Source organism: Pleurodeles waltl, chromosome 3_1, assembly GCF_031143425.1.
Source record: "Pleurodeles waltl isolate 20211129_DDA chromosome 3_1, aPleWal1.hap1.20221129, whole genome shotgun sequence".
Classification (NCBI taxonomy): domain Eukaryota; kingdom Metazoa; phylum Chordata; class Amphibia; order Caudata; family Salamandridae; genus Pleurodeles; species Pleurodeles waltl.
In genome coordinates, this window is record NC_090440.1 from 460,900,046 (window position 1) to 460,925,632 (window position 25,587).

Sequence of the window (25,587 nt, forward strand, 5' to 3'; positions counted from 1 at the left end):
CTGTCAAATGACACAGATGGTATTATTGTGCTACTTAGATTTGTTGCATTGTTCATAAGTCAATGATTGTCAGAGTGATAGATATGGTATGGAACAGGCGAGAAAAGACACTTAATCCTGCTTCATTTTCTATACAAGAAACTTGATTCAGAGATGCCCAGTAATCTGCTCTTATCAAGGCACATATTCTTATGGGTGATGACACTATGAGCAAAATTGGAACAAAGCTTGGATCTTTAACTACTGAACATGTGACGTTTCTAAAATGATTTGATGAGACAGAAGAAGAATGCGACTTTCATAGAGAAATACCTTGTGCGAGTGTAGAAAATGAGTTCTGACTGTAACACATTTGATGATCTTCAGTACAGTGAGTTCAAGAGATCATTCCCGCTAGTGACCTTCCGCCGAAGCCAGATTCTTTGCATGGACACAACAAAAGAGCGTTCTGAAGATGAGTAAATGTTTTGGATCATGCATATGTAGTGAAAGAGCCATGTGAATTTGAGTGTGAAGATATTGATGGGGGGCTAAAACCTAAGAAGTTTATTAAGCATCTAGTCACAGAACTTACACCTACATGTACTTGCAAAACCTGCGCTACTTAAAAATGTTCCTGTCTATATGCTCTTATCAAATATCCAACATTCTAAAAATGTACCATGAGCAATTGTCAAAACAAATAAATAAAGTGAACTATGAAAATGTGTTTAAAACAGGAGTGATGAAGATTATTATTGTTTTCATATTCAGATCATAAACATTGGTGCATACATAAAAGGATTAAAAACCACGATTATTTGCTTCATTTCTATATATGTCTCTTCTTCCACTATTAGAGAAACCATTTTGGAAACTGGCAGAAGGGTTACTCTGAGGAGTTTTGTTATATCTCCATAAGACTACTTTACCCCAAAACCTATGATTTGACACCAAAATGAAGTATATAGGTCTAATGGTTCCTGAAATATAACATCATCACTGCAACACATCTGCCAGTTTTAAAAATGTTTTACAGAGACATTCGGCCCAGATTAGAAATGTATACCCAAGCTAAATTACTTCTCTAATGAACCAAAAATACAAATCAAAAATGAAAATCTCTGGACAACTATTTTTATACGGCGGTATATCAGGGGGTCTGGATTAACAGAAGGATATGTTCTATGTGGCTCTTCTCATTGGGACTCTTGACAAAGGTGTAGTGACTAAGGGCCTGATTACAACTTTGGAGGAGGGTGTTAATCCGTCCCAAATGTGACGGATATCCTACCCACCGTATTACGAGTTCCATAGGATATAATGGACTCGTAATACGGCGGGTGGTATATCCGTCACATTTGGGACGGATTAACACCCTCCTCCAAAGTTGTAATCAGGCCCTAAATCCTTGGTCTGACTGGTCCCACAACTATCATCTGCTTAGGGTATTTTATATGTGATTATCTTGGACATCTTTGATGCTTGGTTATATTTGAGTTTTTTAAATGACTTCTGCCCTACTCTTGATGTGTATTCTTTGTAATTGGCTGAGATTTCTAAGGTCTCTTCAACATCCAAAGCACAAATATCCTTAGTCTGCCAAGTGATTGAAATCCTAGTCTGTCACATCCTTTACAAGCTGAAACACAAATATCATCCTGAGGGCAGTAGGAACCCCAAATCAATTCTTACTTCTTACAAGGATTACCCTCCAGAGTGCCACACAATTACCCCAGTAGAACCAGAAACATTTGTATTATTTCCACTGTGGAAGTTCATAAATTGCACAACGAGAAGAAGGATGGTGTCAATGTGGATCTCAAAGTGTGAGTGGCAAGATGAGGCTAACTGACTAATTATGGAGCAGAGATCAAGAAGAGTACTATTAAGGAATAGCATTCATGCTTTACTGTTTTAATCACTGGAATTTCTCTTTTGAGACATTTTTCTTCAAACCTCAGACAACAAGTTGATCTTCAACAATTCAGGAAAACTGAAAACATATCTTTTAAACCAATGTCTAATCTTAAAACTTGTCTCCCCCTCCCTCTTGTCTCTGCTGCCCTTCTCATCCATTCTGCCTCCCTTTTACTTTTGAATATTAACATGGATGGGCTGGTGTGGAAACCTATATTCTCTAACACAGCAATAGTGGTAAATGGTATACTGGCATGTACAAGACCATTTGTGCCTTAACAAGAAGAGTAACAATTACTAGCATGATCAACTATTCATATAATAAGTGTTGGACTTTTTTTCTTACGCATGGTCATCTCCAATCTTTTTGCCTCCTGCCTCCTATTTGTTCTGATCTGTTGCTGTTGGCTTTTGAACTCTGAGCACTTTACCACTGCTAACCAGTGCTAAAGTGCAAATGCTCTCTGTGTAATATTGTATGTAATTGGTTTATCCATGATTGGCATATTTGATTTACTAGAAAGTCCCTAGTAAAGTGCACTAGAGGGGCCAGGGCCTGTAAATCAAATGCTACTAGTGGGCCTTCAGCACTGGTTGTGTCACCCACATAAGTAGCTCTGTAATCATGTCTCAGACCTGCCATTGCAGTGCCTGTGTGTGCACTTTTAACTATAAATTCGACTTGGCAAGTGTACCCACTTGCCAGGCCTAAATCTTCGCTTTGGTTACATGTAAGGCACCCCTAAGGTAGGCCCTAGGTAGCCCCAAGGGCAGGGTGCAGTGTATGGTTAAGGTGGGACATATAGTAATGTGTTGTATATGTCCTGACAGTGAAATATTGCTAAATTCGTTTTTCACTGTTGCAAGGCCTGTCCCTCTCATAGGTTAAAATGGGGGCTACCTTTAAATCTGATTAAAGTGTAGATTCCCTTTGGGAGCAGATGGACATGTGGGGTTTGAGATCACTGAGCTCACAATTTAAAAATACATCTTTTAGGGCCAGATGTATGAAAGCTTTTTGCATTCGCAAACTGTGCGAATGCCCGTTTGCGAATGCAAAAAGCCATTTCAGAATGTATGAAAGGCATTCTGAAAGCAATTTTAAGGAATCGTTAAAATAGGGATTCCTTAAAGTTACGACCCTGTTTAGAGAGTCACAAATTGCAACTCACTAAATAAGAAATCGCAAATAAGGACTCCTTATTTGTGATTTCTAAGCACATGTAAGAAGCAATTCCTTAATGCAAATTGGGCATTAAGGAAGCGCTATTTACCACCAAGTTGAACTTGGTGGTAACCATGTGGAAATTTAAAAAATGCTTCTAAAATGCATTTTTAAAATGTACATGTAAAGCACAAATGCCCTTTTGGCATGTGTGCACCTTACATGTCCTAAAAAACTTTTTGGGGTGCAGCAGAGGGGGCCTTAGGCCCCCAGCAGCCTGGGGTTTGCATTTCCAAAATTGTGATTTCCAGTTAAGAAATCACAATTTTGGAAATGCAAAAAATTCTCAAATATGGGCCTACAGGCCCATAGGTGTGAATGGGGCCGGTATCGCAATTTGCGATTCGGTAATAGCATTTGCGATTTTTAAGAAATCGCTATTACCGAATCGCAAATGTGATACATTGCATTTTGCGAATCAGAAACAGAGATTTCTTAAAAATCGCTATTTCCGACTCGGAAAAGGCCTTCGTGATACATTTGGCCCCTAGTAAAGTTGATTTTAAGATTGTGTGTTTGGAAATGCCACTTTTTGAAAGTGAGTATTTTCTTGCTTATACCATTTCTGTGACTCTGCCTGTTTGTGGATTCCCTGTCTGGGTCAGTTTGACAGTTGGGCTTGTTGCACCTCACACTAGACAGTGACACAAAGGGAGCTGGGGTGTAGTCTGCATTTCCTGATGAGCCATCTGTGCTAGAAGGGAGGGGAGGAGGGGTCACTTACACCTGAAAGGGCTGTGCCTGTCCTCACACAATGCCATCTCTGACCCCCTGTGAGTGTCTGGGGCCTGGCCTGGGAAAGGCAGTATTTCACATTCAAAAGAGACTTTACTTTGAAGTAGACCTACTTCAAAGGAGAAATTGGGTATAAGAAGGGCACCCAAAACCACAGACTTTAGAACACTTCTGGAAACAAGAGGAACCTCTGCCTGGAGAAGAGCTGAAGAGCTGAGGAAGAAGAGCTGCCCTGCCTGTGACTGTGCTTTGTGGAGCTATCCTGCAGTTGCTGCTTCTGCCAGAGTAAGAGGACAAAGACTGGACTTTGGTTGTGACCGACGCCGCTCGAAGTGCGCGGATTCAACGTTTCGCACAGATGCCCAGATTCTCGACTTCGCGCATCATTTTCATTTCTTCACCAAGGTACTGTACCTGGGGGTCTACGCGACTCTGTGTCCGGCGCCGCTGGTGTCGGATTGTTGGGAACGACTCCGTCATGATGACGTGTTAACACCTCATCGAAGCATTATGGGGCATATTTATACTCTGTTTGCGCCGAAATTGCGTTGTTTTTTTTTTACGCAATTCCGACGCAAAACTAACTCCATATTTATACTTTGGCGTTAGACGCGTCTAGCGCCAAAGTCCATGGAGTTTGCGTTATTTTTTAGTGTGGACACCTAATTTGCGTTAATGATATGCAAGGTAGGCGTTCCCGTCTAAAAAATTGACTCTGAGGCATGTGCGCTGTATTTACACTCCCGGGCAAAATTCACGCCCGGGAGTGGGCGGGTCAAAAAAAATGACGTCCGGCCGCTTTTGCGCGGTTTTTTAGCGCCTGGTCAGGGCAGGCGTTAAGGGACCTGTGGGCTCGGAAGGAGCCCAGAGGTGCCCTCCCATGACCCCAGGGACACCCCCTGCCACCCTTGCCCACCCCAGGAGGACACCCAAGGCTGGAGGGACCCATCCCAGGGACATTAAGGTAAGTTCAGGTAAGTTTTGTTTTTTTATCTTTTTGTGGCATAGGGGGGCCTGATTTGTGCCCCCCTACATGCCACTATGCCCAATGACCATGCCCAGGGGACAGAAGTCCCCTGGGCATGGCATTGGGCAAGGTGGCATGACTCCTGTCTTTGCTAAGACAGGAGTCATTTTAATGGGGGTTGGGAGTCGAAAAAAATGGCGCAAATCGGGTTGAGGTGAAAAATTTGCCTCAACCTGACTTGCCCCATTTTTTGGCGCCCAAGCTCCATATCCCCCTACGCCGGCGCTGCCTGGTGTACGTTGTTTTTTTTCACGCACACCAGGCAGTGCCGGTGGCTAACGCCGGCTAACGTCATTGAATAAATACGGCGCCCGCATGGCGCTTCAGAATGGCGTTAGCCGGCGCTAATTTTTTTTACGCAAAACTGCGTTAACGCAGTTTAGCGTCAAAAAGTATAAATATGGCCCTTTGTGTTTCTAAGCGCCATTTTTGAGTTTAATCTTTAAAAATTCAGAACTTGACTTGTTTATGTCGGATTTTTGTCGTTTTGGTCTTGTTTTGTTTAGATAAATATTTCGTATTTTTCTAAACCTGTGTTGTGTCATTTTGTAGTGTTTTCATTGAGTTACTGTGTGTGTTGGTACAAATACTTTACACCTAGCACTCTGAAGTTAAGCCTACTGCTCTGCGGAGCTACCAAGGGGGTATGCAGGGGTTAGCTGAGGGTGATTCTCTTTTACCCTGACTAGACTGAGGGTCCTTGCTTGAACAGGGGGTAGCCTGACTGTCAACCAAAGACCCCATTTCTAACAATTAGCATGATTTTGCAATTTTCACAGAATCAGAATCATTGAGATGGATTCTCAAGTAGACACTGGGAACTGGGAACTTTAGTAGTTTCTTTCTATGGAAAATGTTCAGACTTTTTCAGAATTTCAAGAGTAAATCTGGGAACCTGCGACTGTCGCAACTTTCGCAACTACATTTCTGGAAATTATTCTTGACTGCTTTTTGACATGAACAAAATCTGTTGAACTCTCCTAGAATAGTTTGTTCCTATATTGGATGTCAAACTTCTGGTAGACGGCATCCTTTCTCCCTGACTCCATTGTGAAAATCCAAAATGCAATTTTTTCCACAGCTACAAACAGTTACTGAAAAGAAAGAGCTGCTGGGCTTTTCCCATTCTGGGCTGAAGCATCTAGAGTAGTGGCTTTGTATATGCTTTATGACTTGCACAAGTTATTAGATGATGGTGGTGTTGGGGTTCTGATTGTGTCAGGCAGGTTGTGGCTAACAACCCCATTGACCGTGACATCCTAATTAGGAGACGATCTGAGGCAGAGTTCTTCGGTATTCCCCTTAATTGACCTAAGTTGTTTGTGGCCTATAGAGAACAAATGTTCATCCTCTCTCTGTTCATTTTAGAGGCCAGGGAGCCCAACTGTTGTCTTCCACATGGATTAATGTTGTGTCCTTTTATATTGAACCTATACTTGCAGCATCTTGCACAATTCTCCATCTCGCAGTGGCCCAGTTTGATAATGCTGGAAACACTAAGCTAATCTTTGGTATGTGTAAACGGTTATCTGATGATGTGCTGCAGAATGCCTTGAACGTAGCCAATTTTCTTTAACCAGCGATGGATATTTTTTTTAATCAATGTATTTAATAACATTTCTCAACCTCAGTCCTGTTAAATCTGAGCTTGATCTTGCTACGTCATACTTCTCCAGATGCTTTATTCTGGAACACTATGGTCTGGCCATTGAACATGTGTTTCACACCTCTACTAATGAAAGGAGTAGCAGTGCATAATCTTGCCAAAGTTTGTTTTCTTCAGCTGAAATTTCTGAAAAGGTATTATCTAGTCTACAGTTCAGATTAGTGTGATCAACACCCTGGTGCAGTCTTATTTTGTCTGCAAAACACCATTGTTAGACTTTTCATCCTTGGTGTGGTCTCCCTTAACTTTTTGCCTCTGTTCCCCAGGTTGTTGATGTGTGCTGGTCTCTGATTTTACTGTTGTTGTTACTCTGGGCACTTTACCACTGCTAACCAGTGCTAAAGTGCAAGTGCTCCTTTGCAAAATGTGTATGTAATTGTCTTATCCATAATTGGCATATCTGAATTATTAGTAAGTCCCTAGTACAGTGCACTAGAAGTGCCCAGGGCCTGAAAATCAAATGCTACTAGTGGGCCTGCAGCACTGGTTGTGCCACCCACATAAGTAGCTCTGTAATCATGTCTCAATCCTGCCATTGAAGTGTCTGTGTGTGCAGTTTTAACTGTAAATCCGACTTGGCAAGTGTACCCACTTGCCAGGCCTAAACCTTCCCTTTTCTTACACATCAGACACCCCTAAGGTAGGCCCTAGGTAGCCCCAAGGGCAGGGTGCAGTGTATGGTTGAGGTAGGGCATCTAGTAAAGTGTTTTATATGTCCTGACAGTGAATTTATGCTAAATTAGTTTTTCACTGTTGCAAGGCCTGTCCCTCTCGTAGGTTAAAAAAGGGGGCTCCTTTAAATCTGATTAAAGTGTAGATTTCCTTTGGGAGTCGATGGATATGTGGAGTTTGGGGTCTCTGAGCTCACAATTTAAAAATACATCTTTTAGTAAAGTTTATTTTAAGATTGTGTGTTTAAAAATGCCACTTTTAGAAAGTGAGCACTTGCTTATACCATTTCTGTGACTCTGCCTGTTGGTGGATTCCCTGTCTGGGTCAGTTTAACAGTTGAGCTGGTTGCACCTAACAATAGACAGCGACACAAAGGGAGATGGGGTGTAGCCTGCATATCCTGATGAGCCATCTGTGCTAGGAGGGTGGGAAGGAGTGGTCACTCACACCTGAAAGGGCTGTGCCTGCCCTCACACAATGCAGTCTCCAACCCCCTGCTGAGTGTCTTGGGCCTGGCCTGGGCAAGGCAGTATTTCACATTCAAAAGAGACTTTACTTTGAAGTAGGCCTACTTCAAAGGAGAAATTGGGTATAAGAAGGGAACCCCAAACCACAAACTTTAGAGAAACCCTTCTGGAAACAAGAGGAACCTCTGCCTGGAGAAGAGCTGAAGAGCTGAGGAAGAAGAGCTGCCCTGCCTGTGACTGTGCATTGTGGAGATATCCTGCAGTTGTTGCTTCTGCAAGAGTAAGAGGGCAAAGACTGGGCTTTGTGTGCCTTCCATCTTGAGAAGAAATCTCCAAGGGCTTGATTTAGAGCTTGCCTCCTGTTGTTTGAAGTCTCAGGGACAGCAAAGACTTCTCTCTGCCAGCACCTGGAGTCTCTGTAGAGCCACCTACATAAATAACGAAATAATAACCCTGCCCCTTAGTATTAAAAGGGAACAGGAATTATGCACTTCCTGTACTTAACCTCCACAGACACTCCCAAAAATTAAAACAGGAGATAGGGAGGGAGCGTAAGTAATGGGACGACGAATAAGGAATCGGAGTAATGACTATTACCGATAAGGAATCCAGACATAAAAGGAGAGCAAAGCAGCACATGAACAGTACATTTCACAGCAATGGGCCTCTTTATTGCTGCTCATTATAGTGAGTCCACAGCGAAACCATATCCAACAAAGGCACTGTCATGTTTTTGATCTTTTGGATAATCTATATTTGCTGCGAAATTACTTTAAAATATTGCCTGTGGTAATTATTACAGAATAGCTGAGGGACAAATAAAGGTATGCATTGTAAGGCACATACATATGTGTCATCAATGGCATGGTAATAAATTCAGACACATATGTATATATCGATGATCAGTAGTAAAATACAGAATGAACACAGTCTTGCTGGAACAAACACCATGTAAATGCTGGCAAAAGCTGGAGGCATTCAAAACTGAACAATAAGAAGTCAGAATATAACCTCCGAGCTGGCAGCAACAACCACAGTGAAAGCAACCATGACCCATAGCTGCCCAGAAATGACTATGGATGTTATCCTTTGGGTTGCAGGACAGGTTGTAAATCATTTAAAATGAGATGTAGGTATATGATTGTGGCCAGAGAGCATGGGTTTGAATCCCATTGTACTCCCTCAATGGCTTGTCCTTCTGAGGTCAAGAAATGCAGAATTCTCTTCATATGGAGGTAATCCCCTTATAAAATTAAGATGCTAGATGGAGTCCGGCTTCATAGAGGGAAAGATCGTATAGCAGACACTGTAAGGTTAAGGTTATCTCATCCAAAACAGGAAACTGCTAGGAAGAGGCAAAGGAACTGTAAGCCACAAACAGTGTCGATGTCACGACATTACATGCAGCATTCTCAAGTAAAACTACTGTAAATATTTGACTCTAAATCAAAAATGTGGCTTCTGAATTTGGGTACATTCCAGTTTGCAGAAGCAAAGTTGTGTCTTGTTGACCTGCATCCTCTTTAGGACCACCTTTGTCATCTACAAAGCTATCACAAATGGCACCCCACTTTTCTGGCTGACAAGCTCACTATCTGTGGTGGCTAACAGTACATACACTGCAAGGACATCACCAAGTGTGCTGGCAGAGATTACAGAAATAGGGCTTAAATGAATAACAAAAAGAATGTGCCACTCAGATTCATTTTCCCAACCACTTAAAATAGAACTAATATTAGTTACTGAATTGCTAATAGGTGTATTCTAAAGGTGGGGCAAAATAAATATCATGCAACCTTGAAGGACAGTTAATTGTGTACAAATTACACAGTTCATTGTACAAATTATGGTGATACTAAATACAGAGGGAGCATTGCTCACAAGCTCATTGTAAATGCTCTTTGACAAGTTTGGGATGCTTTAAGCAAAACACAGAGAAAATTACAAATACAAGAAGTGAGTGTGTGAATTATTTTGAGTATTCCCCAGTTGGAGTAAAGTTATGGGTCAATACTGGCCTGTGATCCAGACTTTTCAACCCTATGGCTTGTAGACAAAGGTATAGAAATGAAGATCTGTTTATTATTCATGGTGCTAGGACCAGGACGTCCCTCTATAGGTGTAGCCTAAAAAACAATGTATTTGATGAAAAAGACCTAAGACTGAAGTTCAGCATAGATATTGCTTCTGTCAAAAACACAGGCTACTAAGAAGGGTGTGACAATATTGTTTCTGAGGTGAACACTTTCTTCAATAGATTGCATTGTGGAGCGGGGTGATCATCCCTGTCTTCTCTCACTAAGTATGAATTAAAGCAGACATTTGACTGTTTTCCTTACATTATTAGTGTTGCTTCTCTTGTTCGTGTGAGTTTTTATGCATACTAGAGTATTTGGTTAAATATTTTCAGTATTTCTAAAGATAATGTTTTCTATTCTTCTTACTGCTTTCCGTCATGAAAAAGAACAGTTTACATTATTGCATATGTGTGTTTTGTAGAAGTGAATCATAACTCTCTTTTTAAGATCAATTCTTTTCTACCTACGTATGAAAAAAGAAAGTTTTCTACAGTTGATATCCAGTGGTGCCTCATTGATACATTATGAAAATTTTTAGAAACCATTTAGACGTGCTCAACTTTTGTATAGTCAATTTCATAATGCCTCTATTTAATACAAACGTTCAAATGATTCAGTAATTCTTTGTGTATTGTGTGTCTCAGAGTAAAATAATTAGTCATTGTTAGATTTACCATTTCAAAGATAAAGCCAGTGCAAATACTTCAAACTTTCTTCTCTTTTACAACCCAGACGTCAGACTAACAAACACTTTCGGCAAGTAGCCTAACCATTACACATACAATGGTTTGATTTGCAAAAGCACATTCATGTTCTCAAGTCAGGAAGAGTGAATTTAAACATTGGTGGATGTGCAGGAAGCATATATTATCCACAGGAATACAATGCAATTGTTCGTCAAGAAAAAAAGTTAGCGAATATATTTGCAGTGGTTTGGCGATGTTTGCATGACTAAACATTCCTGTGTGTACGTGTTATGCAGCGAATATACTCCTAGCTTTATGGTTCTGTACAGACTACCACTACTACAGTTTTTCAAGTATAAATCAAATATAACGTAAGAACATCAGGAATGCATAGATAATGAAACTATCCTAGGAACAGCTGTCTGTTGATGAATCTTCTATGTCTAAGCAGGCAGTACTTAACAGACAAATAAAGCAGAAGGGAATTTCAGCATCTGGCAAATATACCAAAGAAGCACCTCTTGCCAAATGTGACATTTCTAGATTTGTGAGCAAAGAGACAAACTTGATGCGAGGAACGTGAAGAATGTCATAGAGAACATATTTGGATTTAAATACTAGGAAATCAGGGGTGTTCTTCACTTCATGGCGCCGTCCATAGCCTTAAAACAATCCCTACTGTAAATCATTAGCCGCAGAGAAAGAAGCTGATGTGCTGGAATTTAAGGTATGATTTGATGAACTTGCTGTATTTGGTTTCAACGGGAGGAGTTGTAGAGATATAGAAGGGACAGCCTACTTCTGAAGATAGATGTTAGATATGGGATCTTTGGTTGACAGTCAGGTTACCCCCTGTTCAAGCAAGGACCCTCACTATAGTCAGGGTAAAAGAGAATCACCCTCAGCTAACCGCTGCTTACCCCCTTGATAGCTTAGCAGAGCAGTAGGCTTAACTTCAGAGTGCAAGGTGTAAAGTATTTGTACCAACTCACACAGTAACTTAATGAAAACACTGCGAAAAAAATAGGAAATATTTATCTAAACAAAACAAGACCAAAACAACAAAATCCACAAGCCCAGTTATCAATAAAAATACAAAAAGAGTCTTTAAGTAGTTTTAAACATACACTAACACTGTTAGTGTGAAAATATACCTTGGTTGCGTCAACAATAACCCTGCACAGGCGAGTGTGCATCAAAAAGGGCTTGCGATGCGGCGATTCCACTCACGAACGGGACCTTGCGTCGTTTCTCCTTTCGTCGGGTCGGGCCATGTTGTTTCTTCTCTCCGCAGGAGAGAGATGCATCAATCCAGTCAGCACTCTCGGGTCCGGGCAGTCCTTGCGTTGTTTTTACACGCCCAGCAGTACTTGCATCGGAAATCCAACCGCACGATTATCCGAAAACCATACAGCGTGGGTTGCGATCTCCCCGCCTCCGTCAGCGATGCTGCGCATCATTTCTCCTGCTCTGTGTGTCGATTCTTCGGTCACGTTCCCAGCGAGCGTCGATTTTTTGCCGCGGAGCCGGCGGCACGTCATTTCTTCAGCCGCAGATCGGAGTTGTGTCGATCGTTTCCCCGCACGGCGCTCTGTGCGTGGTTTCCTCCTCTTAGGCTGCCAGCTTCTCCTTTCAGGGTCCCAGGAACTGGATGGGCACCACAGGGTTTCCGTGTATTTCTGAAAACGACACCCTGCGAGATATGTTCTTCCCAAAGGCTTTTAAAGGTATAAGCTAGACAAATCCTAGGGACTGGACTGTCGTACACAGATAGCTATGTTTGATTGATGGCAAAGGGAAGTGATTGCATCCAAACCAACCATACCTTACCGCATGTTAACTATGGACGCTCTCCATAAAATGACAGCCAGCGCTAAAACCCTCAGAAAACACATTTGCATTGCTTAGAGAGACCGATTATCACAGATTGCGAGCAAAAAAATAAAAATAAAAAATGCGGCTCAGACCTAGATAAATGTTGCATTTTAAATCGTATTATAAATAATGGGAGCACAGCGGACACATTACATATTTTGCTCAATTCATGGGGTTCAGGTCGGTTGAGGGTTAAGAAGCAGAACTTTCAAACTCCATATCGAGGTAAAATGTACTGCTATAGTTAGTCATCTGTATGAAAAGAGAGGGGGCGTAATGAGAGTCCAGTGCTCTAAAATGCGCATAGAGACTCTGAAAAGTAGATAGGAGCTGCCTAAACGACCTCAAGGCAACTTTTTAAAAGAATCTGCGACATATGCTCAAGAAACCCTCCACTCAACACTCTTCCATTCGCCAGCTTGTTACATACTCACTGAATCTGACACCCTGAAGACAAAAGTTACAGTATACATGCAGAGTATAAGTGGACCTCTGGCCTACACATCCACATGCTGAATGAAATATATCTTACAGAGGGTTGTGTAAAGTTCTATTTCCTTGCGACATTGAAAACGGACGGATATAAATGACCTCTATTTCCTAAAAACATCGTAAAAAGAATAAAAATGTCCTGAATTTTAACAGGAAAGGCACGTCGGAAAACTCACAAACCACGTAGTAATTGTAGTATTTATGAGATTCACTCTAAAGAGAACATCTTCACAATTTTACAAAGCTGAACATGTCTCATCTCAAAATACACCCAGTAATACAGTAGTAACAAAAGTGAAAAGTAGGAAGTCTTGTGTGAAAAACTCTAAAATATCGCACATCCTTAAATATTTTCTCTTTGTTTTAGATCGTTTCCAAGCGTACCTATCTATAATGAATCACGGCAAAGGTATGACAATAAAACAGCACTTCAAATATAAAAAGAACCGAAAAAGGACTTACTTTATAAGGACCCTGGTTGCAGCCGCAGTACGTACTCTCCATGGTGTAGCTTCTCATAACACCGATTTCCCTCCATACAACTATCCGTGCTGTTGAAGCCCTTGATTTTTCCACCAGAAAACTACAATTAGTCAAGGAGAACGCAGGGGCAAGTTTATGAAGAATTTTTGCCAGAGCCTACAAAAATCAAGCAAGAAAAGTTAATAACTACGAAGTAAACAGACATACCTATTATAAAGTGCCCTGCTACAATGAGAACAAAAGAATCAATAGGCTGATCTGAAGGACACTCTTGCAATGTTAGGTTTAGGAATCCTAGTAAATAATATCGAAATCCTAAATATAGATGTTAGGTGTAGCTGCATTATATTCCCAGTGAACATACACCAAAAATGTGTGGCACTGTAAGATAACGCAATAGGTCATTAAGAAGAGCATGTTAAGGGAGGATCAAAAAAAAAAAAAAAGAAAACAGAAATACCTTCAGTTTCTTGAATAAGCTATCAGTGAAGACAGTGCTCTTAGACCAACCCCACTGCCCCATAGCCTACATGATGTTCAAATTTACAAAACAGAAATGGAAGGATGTCTAGTTAGCAGTGGTAAAGTGCCCAGAGTAACAAAAACATCAAAATCAGAGTCCAGCACACATCAACAACCTGGGGAACAGAGGGAAAAAGTTAAGGGAGACCACGCCAAGGATGAAAAGTCCAACAGCAGGCATGACAACTAGGCTTTTCCCACTCTGAGCTACTAGCTGTGCTGAAAACAGGTTCAGTGGGACCTTGAGGGAAAAGCATCTGTTCTTGCCCCCACCATGGGAGAATTTTGAATTCCAACAAAGTGACTAAGTCCAAGCGTAACACCTTGGACTGGTTGTGCCAGATGTCCCTCTGTTTTGTTGCCCATGGATTGCAGCAATATCTCTACCCTTGGCATGGTTCAAGAGGCAGAATTCTACGTTTAAATGAACACTCGCTCTCTTGAAGCCACTCTTGACAACTTCTTTACATTCCTCTACCTCTAGGGGGGATAAAGACCAGATTAGCTGTAAATTTACCTCTAATCTGTGTCCCAACACTTTGTCGGAATTGTTTTACTGTGCCGATGACACTCATATTCTTCTTTAACAAGTTGGCTATCATTCAAACTTTTCATTAAGGGAAGGAAAGGGATAAAGCACACTCAATGGTCATGAAATTCAGCCTTTTCCCACTGAAAGCTTTTGGCTCCAAAATCAACAGCCTCAGCAAGATCTCTACAACATGTCTGAACCCAAGGGACCCTCAGCAGACAGATATTTTTGTTAGAGATTAGACAGTAGATTTACTATGATTCCATGTAATAGAGCATTGAGCAAGAATATGTGTGACATTTACAGCATAGGTTTAGGTTTGTACTAGAATGGGGCCCTTCTATTAAGAAATACTATGATTAAACAGTTTAAAACTTTCCCCACATTGTATGTGTGCTGTACAGTAGAGTACACTGCAATTTTGGAAACGTTAGAAGAAATGAAGTTTTCTCCTTTTTGAACTATCAAAAAGGCATTTTTTTGCACAAAGCCCTGTCAACCGTTTTTAGTAGATAGTGTTTTACCTCAAATCCCATGGCGGGCAGCATGGGAAAGCACTGGTATCACCCATGGGATGTCCCCGTGACACAAAGCAATGTATAACAGTGCTAGCACTTCTTTGCATTACTTTAGGCCTACTTGCCAAGACAAATACAATTTTGCAGTGGAAAGTAAACCCCAAATCAAAATATTTTTACCTGTTGGAGTCACTTCTATGATGCAAACCCAGTGCATATTTTTTTACTAAAGTTGCCTTTAAGTCTTACGGTAAACCCCTCAACCATGAGGACATTCTTGGTGTACTTGAATTCTGTTTTACTGTGGTTGTCCTGAAATGATGCCTAGATGCTTGTCAACCACAAATTGTTGTTGTTCAATAGCACTTTTCTATTTCTATGTGCTATTTGCCTTAAAATATTACAGATTCATATCTCTGTTTCCTTTTTTATCATATTCTAATGATATTTGTGTCCTTTTGCTTGTTACCATTTTTCTAATTTTGTTTTTGAAGTTAATTGTGTTGATAATTTTACTTGGAAGCTGTTGTTAATGCTTGAACACTTACCTCTCTAGGGATTACCTACTATTTGTGCCACAGCGACCAGAGTTTGAGAAGGGATTCTCTTAGAAGTGAGATTTAACCTAACTGTATACCTTTCAATATTTTGGTGGGGGTTCTCCAAAATCAATAGCCCAGTTTCGGACAATGTATTTTCTCTTCTCTAGTTGAATTCTTATTTTGTTTTATCACCTTTCTTTTTACTTCTGTATGTTGCACAGTTGATGTCTGCGATGTTTTTCACCTAGTTGTTAAATGACAGTTTCAGCATTTAACCAAACCACAATGGCTGGGACAATGCTACTTACTAGTATAATCACCTTTTTAATGTGAAAACACCCCTAAAACAAGCTGGCCCCACCCCACTTATGGAAGGATTGACTCAAGGGATGGAAACCTCCTATGAATATTCTTTAGTTATTTGCATTGAGGAATTAGTGGAAGCGCCTCTTTGCTTCCTTGTAGCACGTGTGTGATATCCTAAGTGTTAGAAATGGGGTCTTTGGTTGGCAGTCAGTTTACCCCGTGTCCAAGCAAGGACCCTCACTCTAGTCAGGGTAAAGGCAAATCACCCCCAGTTAACCCCCGCTCACCACCTTGGTAGCTTGGCACAAGAAGGCAGGCTTAACTTCAGAAGCAATGTGTAAAGTATTTGTACCAACAGACATAGGGGGTCATTCTGACCCCGGCCGGCGGCGGAAGCCGCCGGCCTGGCTGGAACCACCAGAATACCACTGCGCGGTCAAAAGACCGCTGCGGGTATTCTGGGTTTCCCGCTGGGCTGGCGGGCGACCGCCAGAAGGCCGCCCGCCAGCCCAGCGGGAAACACCCTTCCATGAGGATGCCGGCTCCGAATGGAGCCGGCGGAGTGGAAGGGGTGCGACGGGTGCAGTTGCACCCGTCGCGATTTTCAGTGTCTGCATTGCAGACACTGAAAATCTTGGTGGGGCCCTGTTATGGGGGCCCCTGCAGTGCCCATGCCATTGGCATGGGCACTGCAGGGGCCCCCAGGGGCCCCACAACACCCCATACCACCATCCTGTGCCTGGTGGCCAAAACCGCCAGGAACAGGATGGCGGTATGGGGGTCGGAATCCCCATGGCGGCGCCATGGAGGATTCCCCAGGGCAGCGGAAAACCGGCGGTACACCGCCGGTTTTCCGTTTCTGACCGTTTCTGTACCGCCGCGGTCAGAATGCCCAAGGGAGCACCGCCAGCCTGTTGGCGGTGCTCCCGCGGTCGTTGGCCCTGGCGGATTTTACCGCCAGGGTCAGAATGACCCCGATAGTAACTCAGTGAAAATACTACAAAATGACACAACACAGGTTTAAAACAATTGGGAATATTTATCTAAACAAAACAAGACCAAAAACGAAAAAAATCCAACATACACAAGTTCTGAATTTTCAAAGAATAAGAGTCTTAAATCCTTTAGAAAAGAGTGAGAATGTTGTTAGCGTACAAAAGTACCTGGGTATCGTCAAAATAACACTGCACAGGAGAGTGTGCATCGGGAAAGGCCAGCGATGCGTCGATTTCTCACTTGCAAGCGAGACCGTGTGTCGTTCCTCCTACTCTGGTTGGGTCGGCGTGCATCGTTTCTCCTCTCCCGCAAGACAGCGATGCGCCGATCCAGCCAGGCACCTCAGGTCCAGACAGGCTTTGCACTGTTTTTCCACGCCCAGCGATGTTGCGTTGAAAATCTATTTGCACGGTATCACAAAACCGCGCTGTGCTGGGTTTGCGTTGTTATCAGCCTCCATTAGCGGGTGTTGCACATGATTTCTCCAGCTGCTTTGCTTCGATCTTCCAGCCGCGATGCAGGGGGAGCGTTGATTTCAGCCACGAAGCCGGTGGCGTGCCATTTATCAGCCGCATCATGGAAGGTGCGTCAACATTTTCCTGCATGGTGGTCTGTGCGTGGATTTTCAGTCTTTGTCTGCCAGCTTCACCTTTCAAGGGCCCAGGAACTGGATAGGGCACCACTTGGCACGGCAGGAGTCTCAGCAGAGAGTCCAGGTGCTGGCAGGGGAAGTCTTTGATGGCCCTGAGTCTTCAACAACAGGAGGCAAGCTCAGTTCAAGCCCTTGGAGATTCTTCACAAGCAGGAATACACAACAAAGTACTGTCTTTGTTCCTTTTACAGGCAGAAGCAGCAACTGCAGGATAGCTCCACAAAGCACAGTCACAGGCAGGGCAGCTCTTCTCCTCAGCTCTTCAGCTATTCTCCTTGGCAGAGGTTACTCTTGATTTCCAGAAGTGATCTAATTTTCAAGGGTTTTGGGTGCTCTTCTTATACCCAATTTCTCCTTTGAAGTAGGCTTACTTCAAATGAAAGTCTCTCTTGTTTCTGAGATCCTGCCTTGCCCAGGCCAGGCCCAGGAACTGGATAGGGCACCACTTGGCACGGCAGGAGTCTCAGCAGAGAGTCCAGGTGCTGGCAGGGGAAGTCTTTGATGGCCCTGAGTCTTCAACAACAGGAGGCAAGCTCAGTTCAAGCCCTTGGAGATTCTTCACAAGCAGGAATGCACAACAAAGTACAGTCTTTGTTCCTTTTACAGGCAGAAGCAGCAACTGCAGGATAGCTCCACAAAGCACAGTCACAGGCAGGGCAGCTCTTCTCCTCAGCTCTTCAGCTATTCTCCTTGGCAGAGGTTACTCTTGATTTCCAGAAGTGATCTAATTTTCAAGGGTTTTGGGTGCTCTTCTTATACCCAATTTCTCCTTTGAAGTAGGCTTACTTCAAATGAAAGTCTCTCTTGTTTCTGAGATCCTGCCTTGCCCAGGCCAGGCCCCAGACATAATCCAGGGGGTGGAGACTGCATTGTGTGAGGGCAGGCACAGCCCTTTCAGGTGTGAGTGACCACTCCTCCCTCCCTCCTAGCACATATGGCTCATCAGGATATGCAGGCTACACACCAGCTCCCTCCTTTGTGTCACTGTCTAGAGAGAGGTGCAAATAGCCCAACTGTCAAACTAACCCAGACAGGGAATCCACAAATATGCAGAGCCACAGAATGGTGTAAGCAAGAAAATGCCTACTTTCTAAAAGTGGCATTTTCAAACACACATCTCAAAACCAACTTTACTAAAATATGTATTTTTAAATTGTGAGTTCAGAGACTCAAAACCTCACATGTCTATCTGCTCCTAAAGGGAATCTATGCCTTTATCATATTTAAAGGCAGTCCCCAAGTAAACCTATGAGAGAGATAGGCCTAAAAACAGTGAAAACAAATGTTGTCAGTATTTCACTGTCAGGACATCTAAAACACATTAGTATATGTCCTACCTTGAACATACACTGCACCCTGCCAAAGGGGCTATCTAGTGCCTACCTTAAGGGTGTCTTACATGTAAGAAAAGGGAAGGTTTAGGCCTGGCAAGTGTGTACACTTGCCAAGTCGAATTGGCAGTTTAAAACTGCAAACACAGACACTGCAGTGGCAGGTCAAAGCCATGTTTTCAGGGGTACTAATGTGGATTGCTCAACCAGTGCTCCAGGCCCTAGGCACCTCTACAATTTACACAGAAAGCATATGCACTTTAGCTCTGGATAGCAGTCCTAAAGCCAACAAAACAGGTCAGTAAAAATAGGAGGAAGGAGGCAAAAAGATTGGAGATGACCCTGCAAAAGGGAAAAATTCCAACACTAAGTTAAACTGATTCAAATACCCAATCCCTCAAATTTATCTGGGTTCTCCCCTATTTCAGTAACTAATGGTTAATCATGAAGAGAGTCACATGTGACAGGAGCACTGTTTCTAAGCACCATGTCAAAATTGATGACATCATCTAGAACCAGATTCTATACTTATTTACTGTTTGTGAATCTGAATTAGTAAGGTCCACATTTAATTATTTCATTCCAGATGCCTCAAAATATATTTTAAGTACTCTTCACAATGGCAAAGGAGGCTTGTCTTATGAGAAAACACACTTTGCAGAAACCACATATCACACACAAGCTTAATGGAAAAGTTATGCTTATCTAAGGCATCATCATATTTCCAATACTCTGGGGTTTCAGAACCCTTTATGAAATGCAAGAAGCTGAGTATTTCTGGTTATTTCACTTTATGGTTGTGTAGTCCTCATCTCTTAACTTCTTTAAAAAATAACTTAGAGATGATTGCAGAAAAATATTTTGACCAGGGCTAGTGTGTCTCATAAGTGTAAGAAAGGCAGTGCCTTGGTGCAAACACACATTACCACTGTATTATTTAAACAGTTTTGTTCTGGTGGAAATAATGAACAAAGATATTTTGTGCCTTTTGTAATGCTGAATTTAGTTGTAGTGATGATAGCTTCTGTTGATTTTTTGTGCTGTTTCGTTTCTGTCCTGTCATATTGATGGTGCTTTTACTGTGTTTTATGTTTTGTTGTGTTACATTCTGCTTTGAATCATTTGTTGCATTGTGATCTGTTATGTTTGTCTTGTGTTGTTACTTTGATTTGGGTAATGTCGTTGTGCTGTGCTATGTTCTTTACTTTAGTGATGTCAACAAATGCTGCTTTACTTCCAGTCAAAAGCTACACTCTCCTTAAAAAATCCTGTAACAAAATCATTTCCAATGTCTGTAATGTTAAAATACCAATGCCCAAAATTTTTAACTATCTATGATACTAATTATTACAGTAGTGTTGCAGAGGACTTAAAATTACCATTGCAGAGATCTCAGTATTCAAAACAGCCCTTAAAATGCATGTCTTTCATTCATTTGCTGATTGAAAAGCCATATTTCCAAGGACACACACTTAATCTGGCATTTCACTAGTGTAATGGGCACTTTTACAAAGATTCGCACAACATAAAGAAGCAACCTCATACACATCCCACTAACTACCACACACCCTCAAACTGCAGAACTCATGCTGAATAATGCTAGCTTTGCAATACTCCAAAAACTATTCATTGAAAACCTAATCCCCTATCACAAGCATGATGCTCTTTGCATCACGGAAACATGGTTCACCTGCACATATTTGCACATCCTTGATGACATTTTTCCTACAGGTTACAGCATCCATTGTGTGCACCAGGCACATAAGAAGGGAGGACGTCTCACTGTCATCCATAAGTTCTCCTGGTCCTGCACAAGAGGGAAGCAAGAAACACTCTGTTCCACTGATCTACTGGCATGTAATTTCCCTCCCTGTACAACGTAGACCCCCACCATCCATTTCATTTATAGGCTTCCAAAGAAGAACAAGGACTTCATTTATGAATTCTCAGATCTCCTCACTACCTATACCATTCAACATTTCCACACCACTCTTTGGGTGACTTCCACCACCCAGAGAAAGCAAGCTACAGCAAAACTCAGGACACCCTCTTCAACCTCATTGAGATAATCAATTTGGTACAGCATGTCAAACAACCAACACACTCCAAGGGCCACACCCTCGAAATTCTTTTCTACATCACCAGGAATCCAGTGCAAATGTCTGATACCCTCGAACTGGACTGACCACTCTACCCTCACTATCTCCATGCTCAGTATACTACCAATCAACCAAGTTTAGTGTAATGCACTTCTTCAGTGAATAAATACAGAAGATCCAATAACACATCAATAGTACCAAGCCAGCTTCATCTCTTATAGCCACCCCTTTCTGTAGAATCCCACAACGGAAAGCCTGCAAAGTCCTATCTCTCCCAGATCTGGATACAATAGCATTTGCTTCTTCAGTGTGTATACTTTAACAGAGTAGTCTATGATATAATATGGCATGCCATTTTTATTGGTGAATTATGTGTTCAGTTGTGGAATATCCCTGTATTTTTGTTCAATTTGACATCAGTAAAGACTTATATGACCTTTTGAAGTAGTAACTTGTTTATCTCCAGTTATACTAAATGTGAAATATTTTTTAAACAAAGTAAAGCTTTTTCGCTAGAAATCTGGCAACAACCTAAAACAAACAAAGAACAAGGATTTTCCTGCCTTTACATGGTAATTAGTATTACTTAAGGTACTGTACACCTGCTGCTGCTCGAATGTGTTTCTGTTTAGGCATAGGGTGTACTACTCAGCCATTTGGTGGGCAAACTTTCTATTTGTTTAACAATATGTTCACCAAATGACTTTCAAGAAATCAACCTTGTTCATTTCTTGCTAAGCTGCTTGTGACTCAGCTGTTTTCAAAGGATATCTTTGTGTGATATATGTGCTTGAGCATTAACCTTGAATGTAACCTACCTTTGAAATACTGGTTGCTTTCTCTTCTGCCACAGACCTCGCATTATTTATTTAGGTTGGGCCTTAGCCTGTTCTGATCTGTTTTCCATGGCGGTACTGCCACACATGTTCAACTCTCTCAAAGCCACTTCTTAACACGATGATGCCTGACCATCATCCTCTCTCTGGGAATGCTCTCTCTGGGAATGCTTTCTTACCCCTATATACTATTGTCACCGCCCTCCTCACTCAAAACATCTTCCCAGAAGCTCTTAAGGCAGGCCAGATCTTCCCACTCCTAAAGGAACCTACACTACACTGTAATGACCTTACCAACTACTGTCCCATCTCTCGCCTACAATTCACTGGCAAGATCATTAATAAAGCAGTTAATGCTCATCTCCAGAATTGAATCAATGCTGACTATCTCCTGCATGATACCATGCTAGCTTCAGATCATGCTGCAGCATGAAGACCACCACCTTACACATCAAAGACAATGCCATCTTGATCAATGACTCCTGCCTCCTGATATTTATGGAGCTCTCAGCTGTTTATGACACATTCGAACATCCCACTCTGATTTGCACCCGGAAGCCACAAATGCCCTTCACTGATTCTCTTTCTACCAAGTTTCACAAATATGCTAATGATGCGCAACTCTACTGGAAAGTCTCCTCTACATCAGACACCCAGTGCCTCAAACACTGCTTGAACATGATCCAGACCTTGATATCCAGCACCTACCAAAGGATCAACCCAACCAAGACAAATTTGAAATACAAATCTGGTTCAGTGACAAGAACCTTGATGGCTTCAAATCCCAACTCTTACTGAATGTTGTCTTCAACCGAATTCACCATGGACACCAACCTGTCCCTCAAGAAACAAATTGCCAAAAACAATAACAGCCTGTTATCAGCTCTCTCTTCTAAAGAAAGTTTAATTGTTTCTTTCAGAAAGTGACTTTAAAACTGCTGTTCAAGCCCCTGTACTCTTTCATCTTGGTGGTCGCAAATCACTACTCCATGGCCTTAGAGACTCCACAGTGGCACCATTTAGGTGCATTCAATATGCTGGATGGAAGGCTGATGGTACTCCATTGGGTCCCCTTGCAGCCCACACCATATTCAAAACCAGCTGCATCATTTGCAAAGGCATCACAACCAGCACTCCCTTGTATCCTACAGAGAGGCTCACCATCTCTGGTCGTTCTCTGCACATTCACAGATTACAGGACATTTTATCTATGCACTCAGGATCTGGAAAATATTCCCGTATTTATCAGGACTGCCTCAACGCTACTTAAATTTTGGAAACATTTGAAGACTCACCTCTTTAAAGAACACTACATGACAAATCATTAACCATCAACAACTCAGCTTCCCATCCAAAAACTGGCTGAAGGTAAGTTTGCATATGGCGTGTTTAGTGCTCTGCTGCCTTTTGGCTAGGTTTGCACTATAGAAATAATACATTCATAAATTCTTTGAAACCCCTAATGCTCTTGGTTTAGGCTGGCCAGAAGAAATTTTTTCTAGTCGATCACTATACCTAACATAATTTATAGAAAAGGTTCTCACTGAGACATTTTACAACATTCTAGAAGTTCTTGAGGTGCATCCATTAAGTACCAACTTCAACACCCACTAATTTCTTACAGATAGAATCAATAAAATAGATGGCTAGTAACTGGTTTAGGCTGGCCAGAAGACATTTTTCCTAGTCGATCACTATACCTAACATAATTTATAGAAACGGTTCTCACTGAGACATTTTACAAGATTCTAGAAGTTCTTGAGGTGCATCCATTAAGTACCAACTTCAACACCCACTAATTTCCTACAGATAGAATCAACAAAATAGATGGCTAGTAACTGGTTTAGGCTGGCCAGAAGACATTTTTCCTAGTCGATCACTATACCTAACATAATTTATAGAAACGGTTCTCACTGAGACATTTTACAAGATTCTAGAAGTTCTTGAGGTGTATCCATTAAGTACCAACTTCAACACCCACTAATTTCCTAAAGATAGAATCAACAAAATAAATGGCTAGTAACTGGGTGGACAATAACATGCTTTGGAAATATCATAGCCAAACTATTTAAAAAAAAATTAAGGCGTCTAAAAATATCTACAATTACAAAACAAGGAAAAGATTGAGTCCAGTTACTGAGATGTCAACAAGTTGTTGCCAGCAAGAATCAAATCATCCCAGCCTCCACAATAAGATTATTGGTAAATACAAAGTATTCAATATATCAGTCTCTCATCCCTGCAATGAATGGTGATATTTATTCATCCAATTTACAGAGTATAATGACAGAAGTGAAACTAACTATGGGGGTCATTCTGACCTCAGCGGTAAAAGGCGCTTACCGTCGGTCAGAAGACCACCATAACACCGCTGCGGCCGCGGTAAACCGCCACGGTCATTCTGACCCGCAACTGGCAAACCGCCAAAAACCCGACATCCACAAAAGTCCGCCACACCAAAGGTCAGCGAAAAAATGGCGATGACCAAACCTCCACCGTCACGCCAACAGAAATACGCCCATGCCATTACGACCCACGAATCCACGCGGCGGTCTTTCAACCGCGGTATTCCATTGGCGGTACACACCGCCGTGCTCAAAATACACACACCCTTACAAAACACAACCACATTGGACAATTTGAAATACACACACCTAATACACATACACACACCACTCCCACACACCTAAGACAATATAAAACACACACCCACATTACCCACAAACCCTTACTACCACAATTGCGAATCAAGGACAGAGAGAGACAGCACTGCTTAGAGTAGACCATCACACAGAGGCTAATCACATCACCCACACAATTACAACGCACAAAACACCACACACCACCACACACATCACACAACACATACAACATCCCTCACCTCATCCACACCACCCCATGGCACCCCAAAGACACCCCAGGTTCTCTGACGCAGAACTCAGGGTCATGGTGGAGGAAATAGTACGTGTAGAGCCCCAGCTCTTCGGGGCACAGGTGCAGCACACCACAATTGCTAGAAAGATGGAGCTATGGCAAAGGATAGTCGACAGGGTCAACGCGGTGGGACAGCATCCACGCAATCGGGAGGACATCAGGAAGAGATGGAACGACCTACGGGGGAAGGTGCGTTCCATGGTATCAAGGCACAACATTGCTGTGCAGAAGACTGGCGGCGGACCCCCATCTACTCCCCCAGAATTCACAGCATGGGAGGAGGAAGTCTTGCACATCCTGCATCCTGAGGGCCTCGCAGGAGTAGCTGGAGGAATGGACTCTGGTAAGTCAAATCTTAACTACTACTTCCCACCCCCACCCCATCTGCATGCCAACACATACCCCCACCCCCATCACACCAACTCCTTCCAAATGTACCACCATCACAACCCACCCATCCCAACACCTAGACCTGCATGCGACCACAAAGCATGGACACCCATCACCAAAGCATGCCCACTGCACATAACCATCTCCCCCACAAGCCACCCTCACTAAAGCCCCCACACGGGAATGCCTGCACTTGGGTACACGGACACCCATCCATCCCACGAAATGCCACACACAGAACCAATAACCATACCCTTATACCCCTGCAGGACCCGAACGCCACCATACCGCCACGGAGGGTACAGAGATGTCCATCCCACCCCCAGAAGAGGCCCCCAGCGATGACAGCAGCTCTGTCGACCTGGACCCAGATGACCAGCCCGGCCCATCGGGGACCTCTGGACAGTCGGTTCCCCACAGACAGCCACAGGCTACACCAGACCTAACCCCCTCTGGGAACACCAGCACAGCTCCCACCCAGCGGGCCCATGCCTCTGTCTCCAGGACACGTCAATCAGCGGTGTGTCCACCTCTACAGGGCACCCAGGTTGACCCACCACCCCAACAACAACAGGGACCTGGGGGCAGTGGTAGTGGGCACACCGTCCAGGGGACAGAGGCCCA

General features: G+C 42.7%; 1 protein-coding gene across 1 annotated transcript in view; it reads right to left on the reverse strand.

Moving 5' to 3' along the window:
• Positions 1 to 25,587, reverse strand: part of AGBL1 (AGBL carboxypeptidase 1) — a 2,739,156-nt gene that overhangs the window by 408,065 nt on the left and 2,305,504 nt on the right. Inside the window, exon 21 of the mRNA XM_069221447.1 lies at positions 13,285 to 13,461. Coding sequence (XP_069077548.1) covers positions 13,285 to 13,461 — 177 coding nt within the window. The remainder of the gene's footprint in view (positions 1 to 13,284; positions 13,462 to 25,587) is intronic.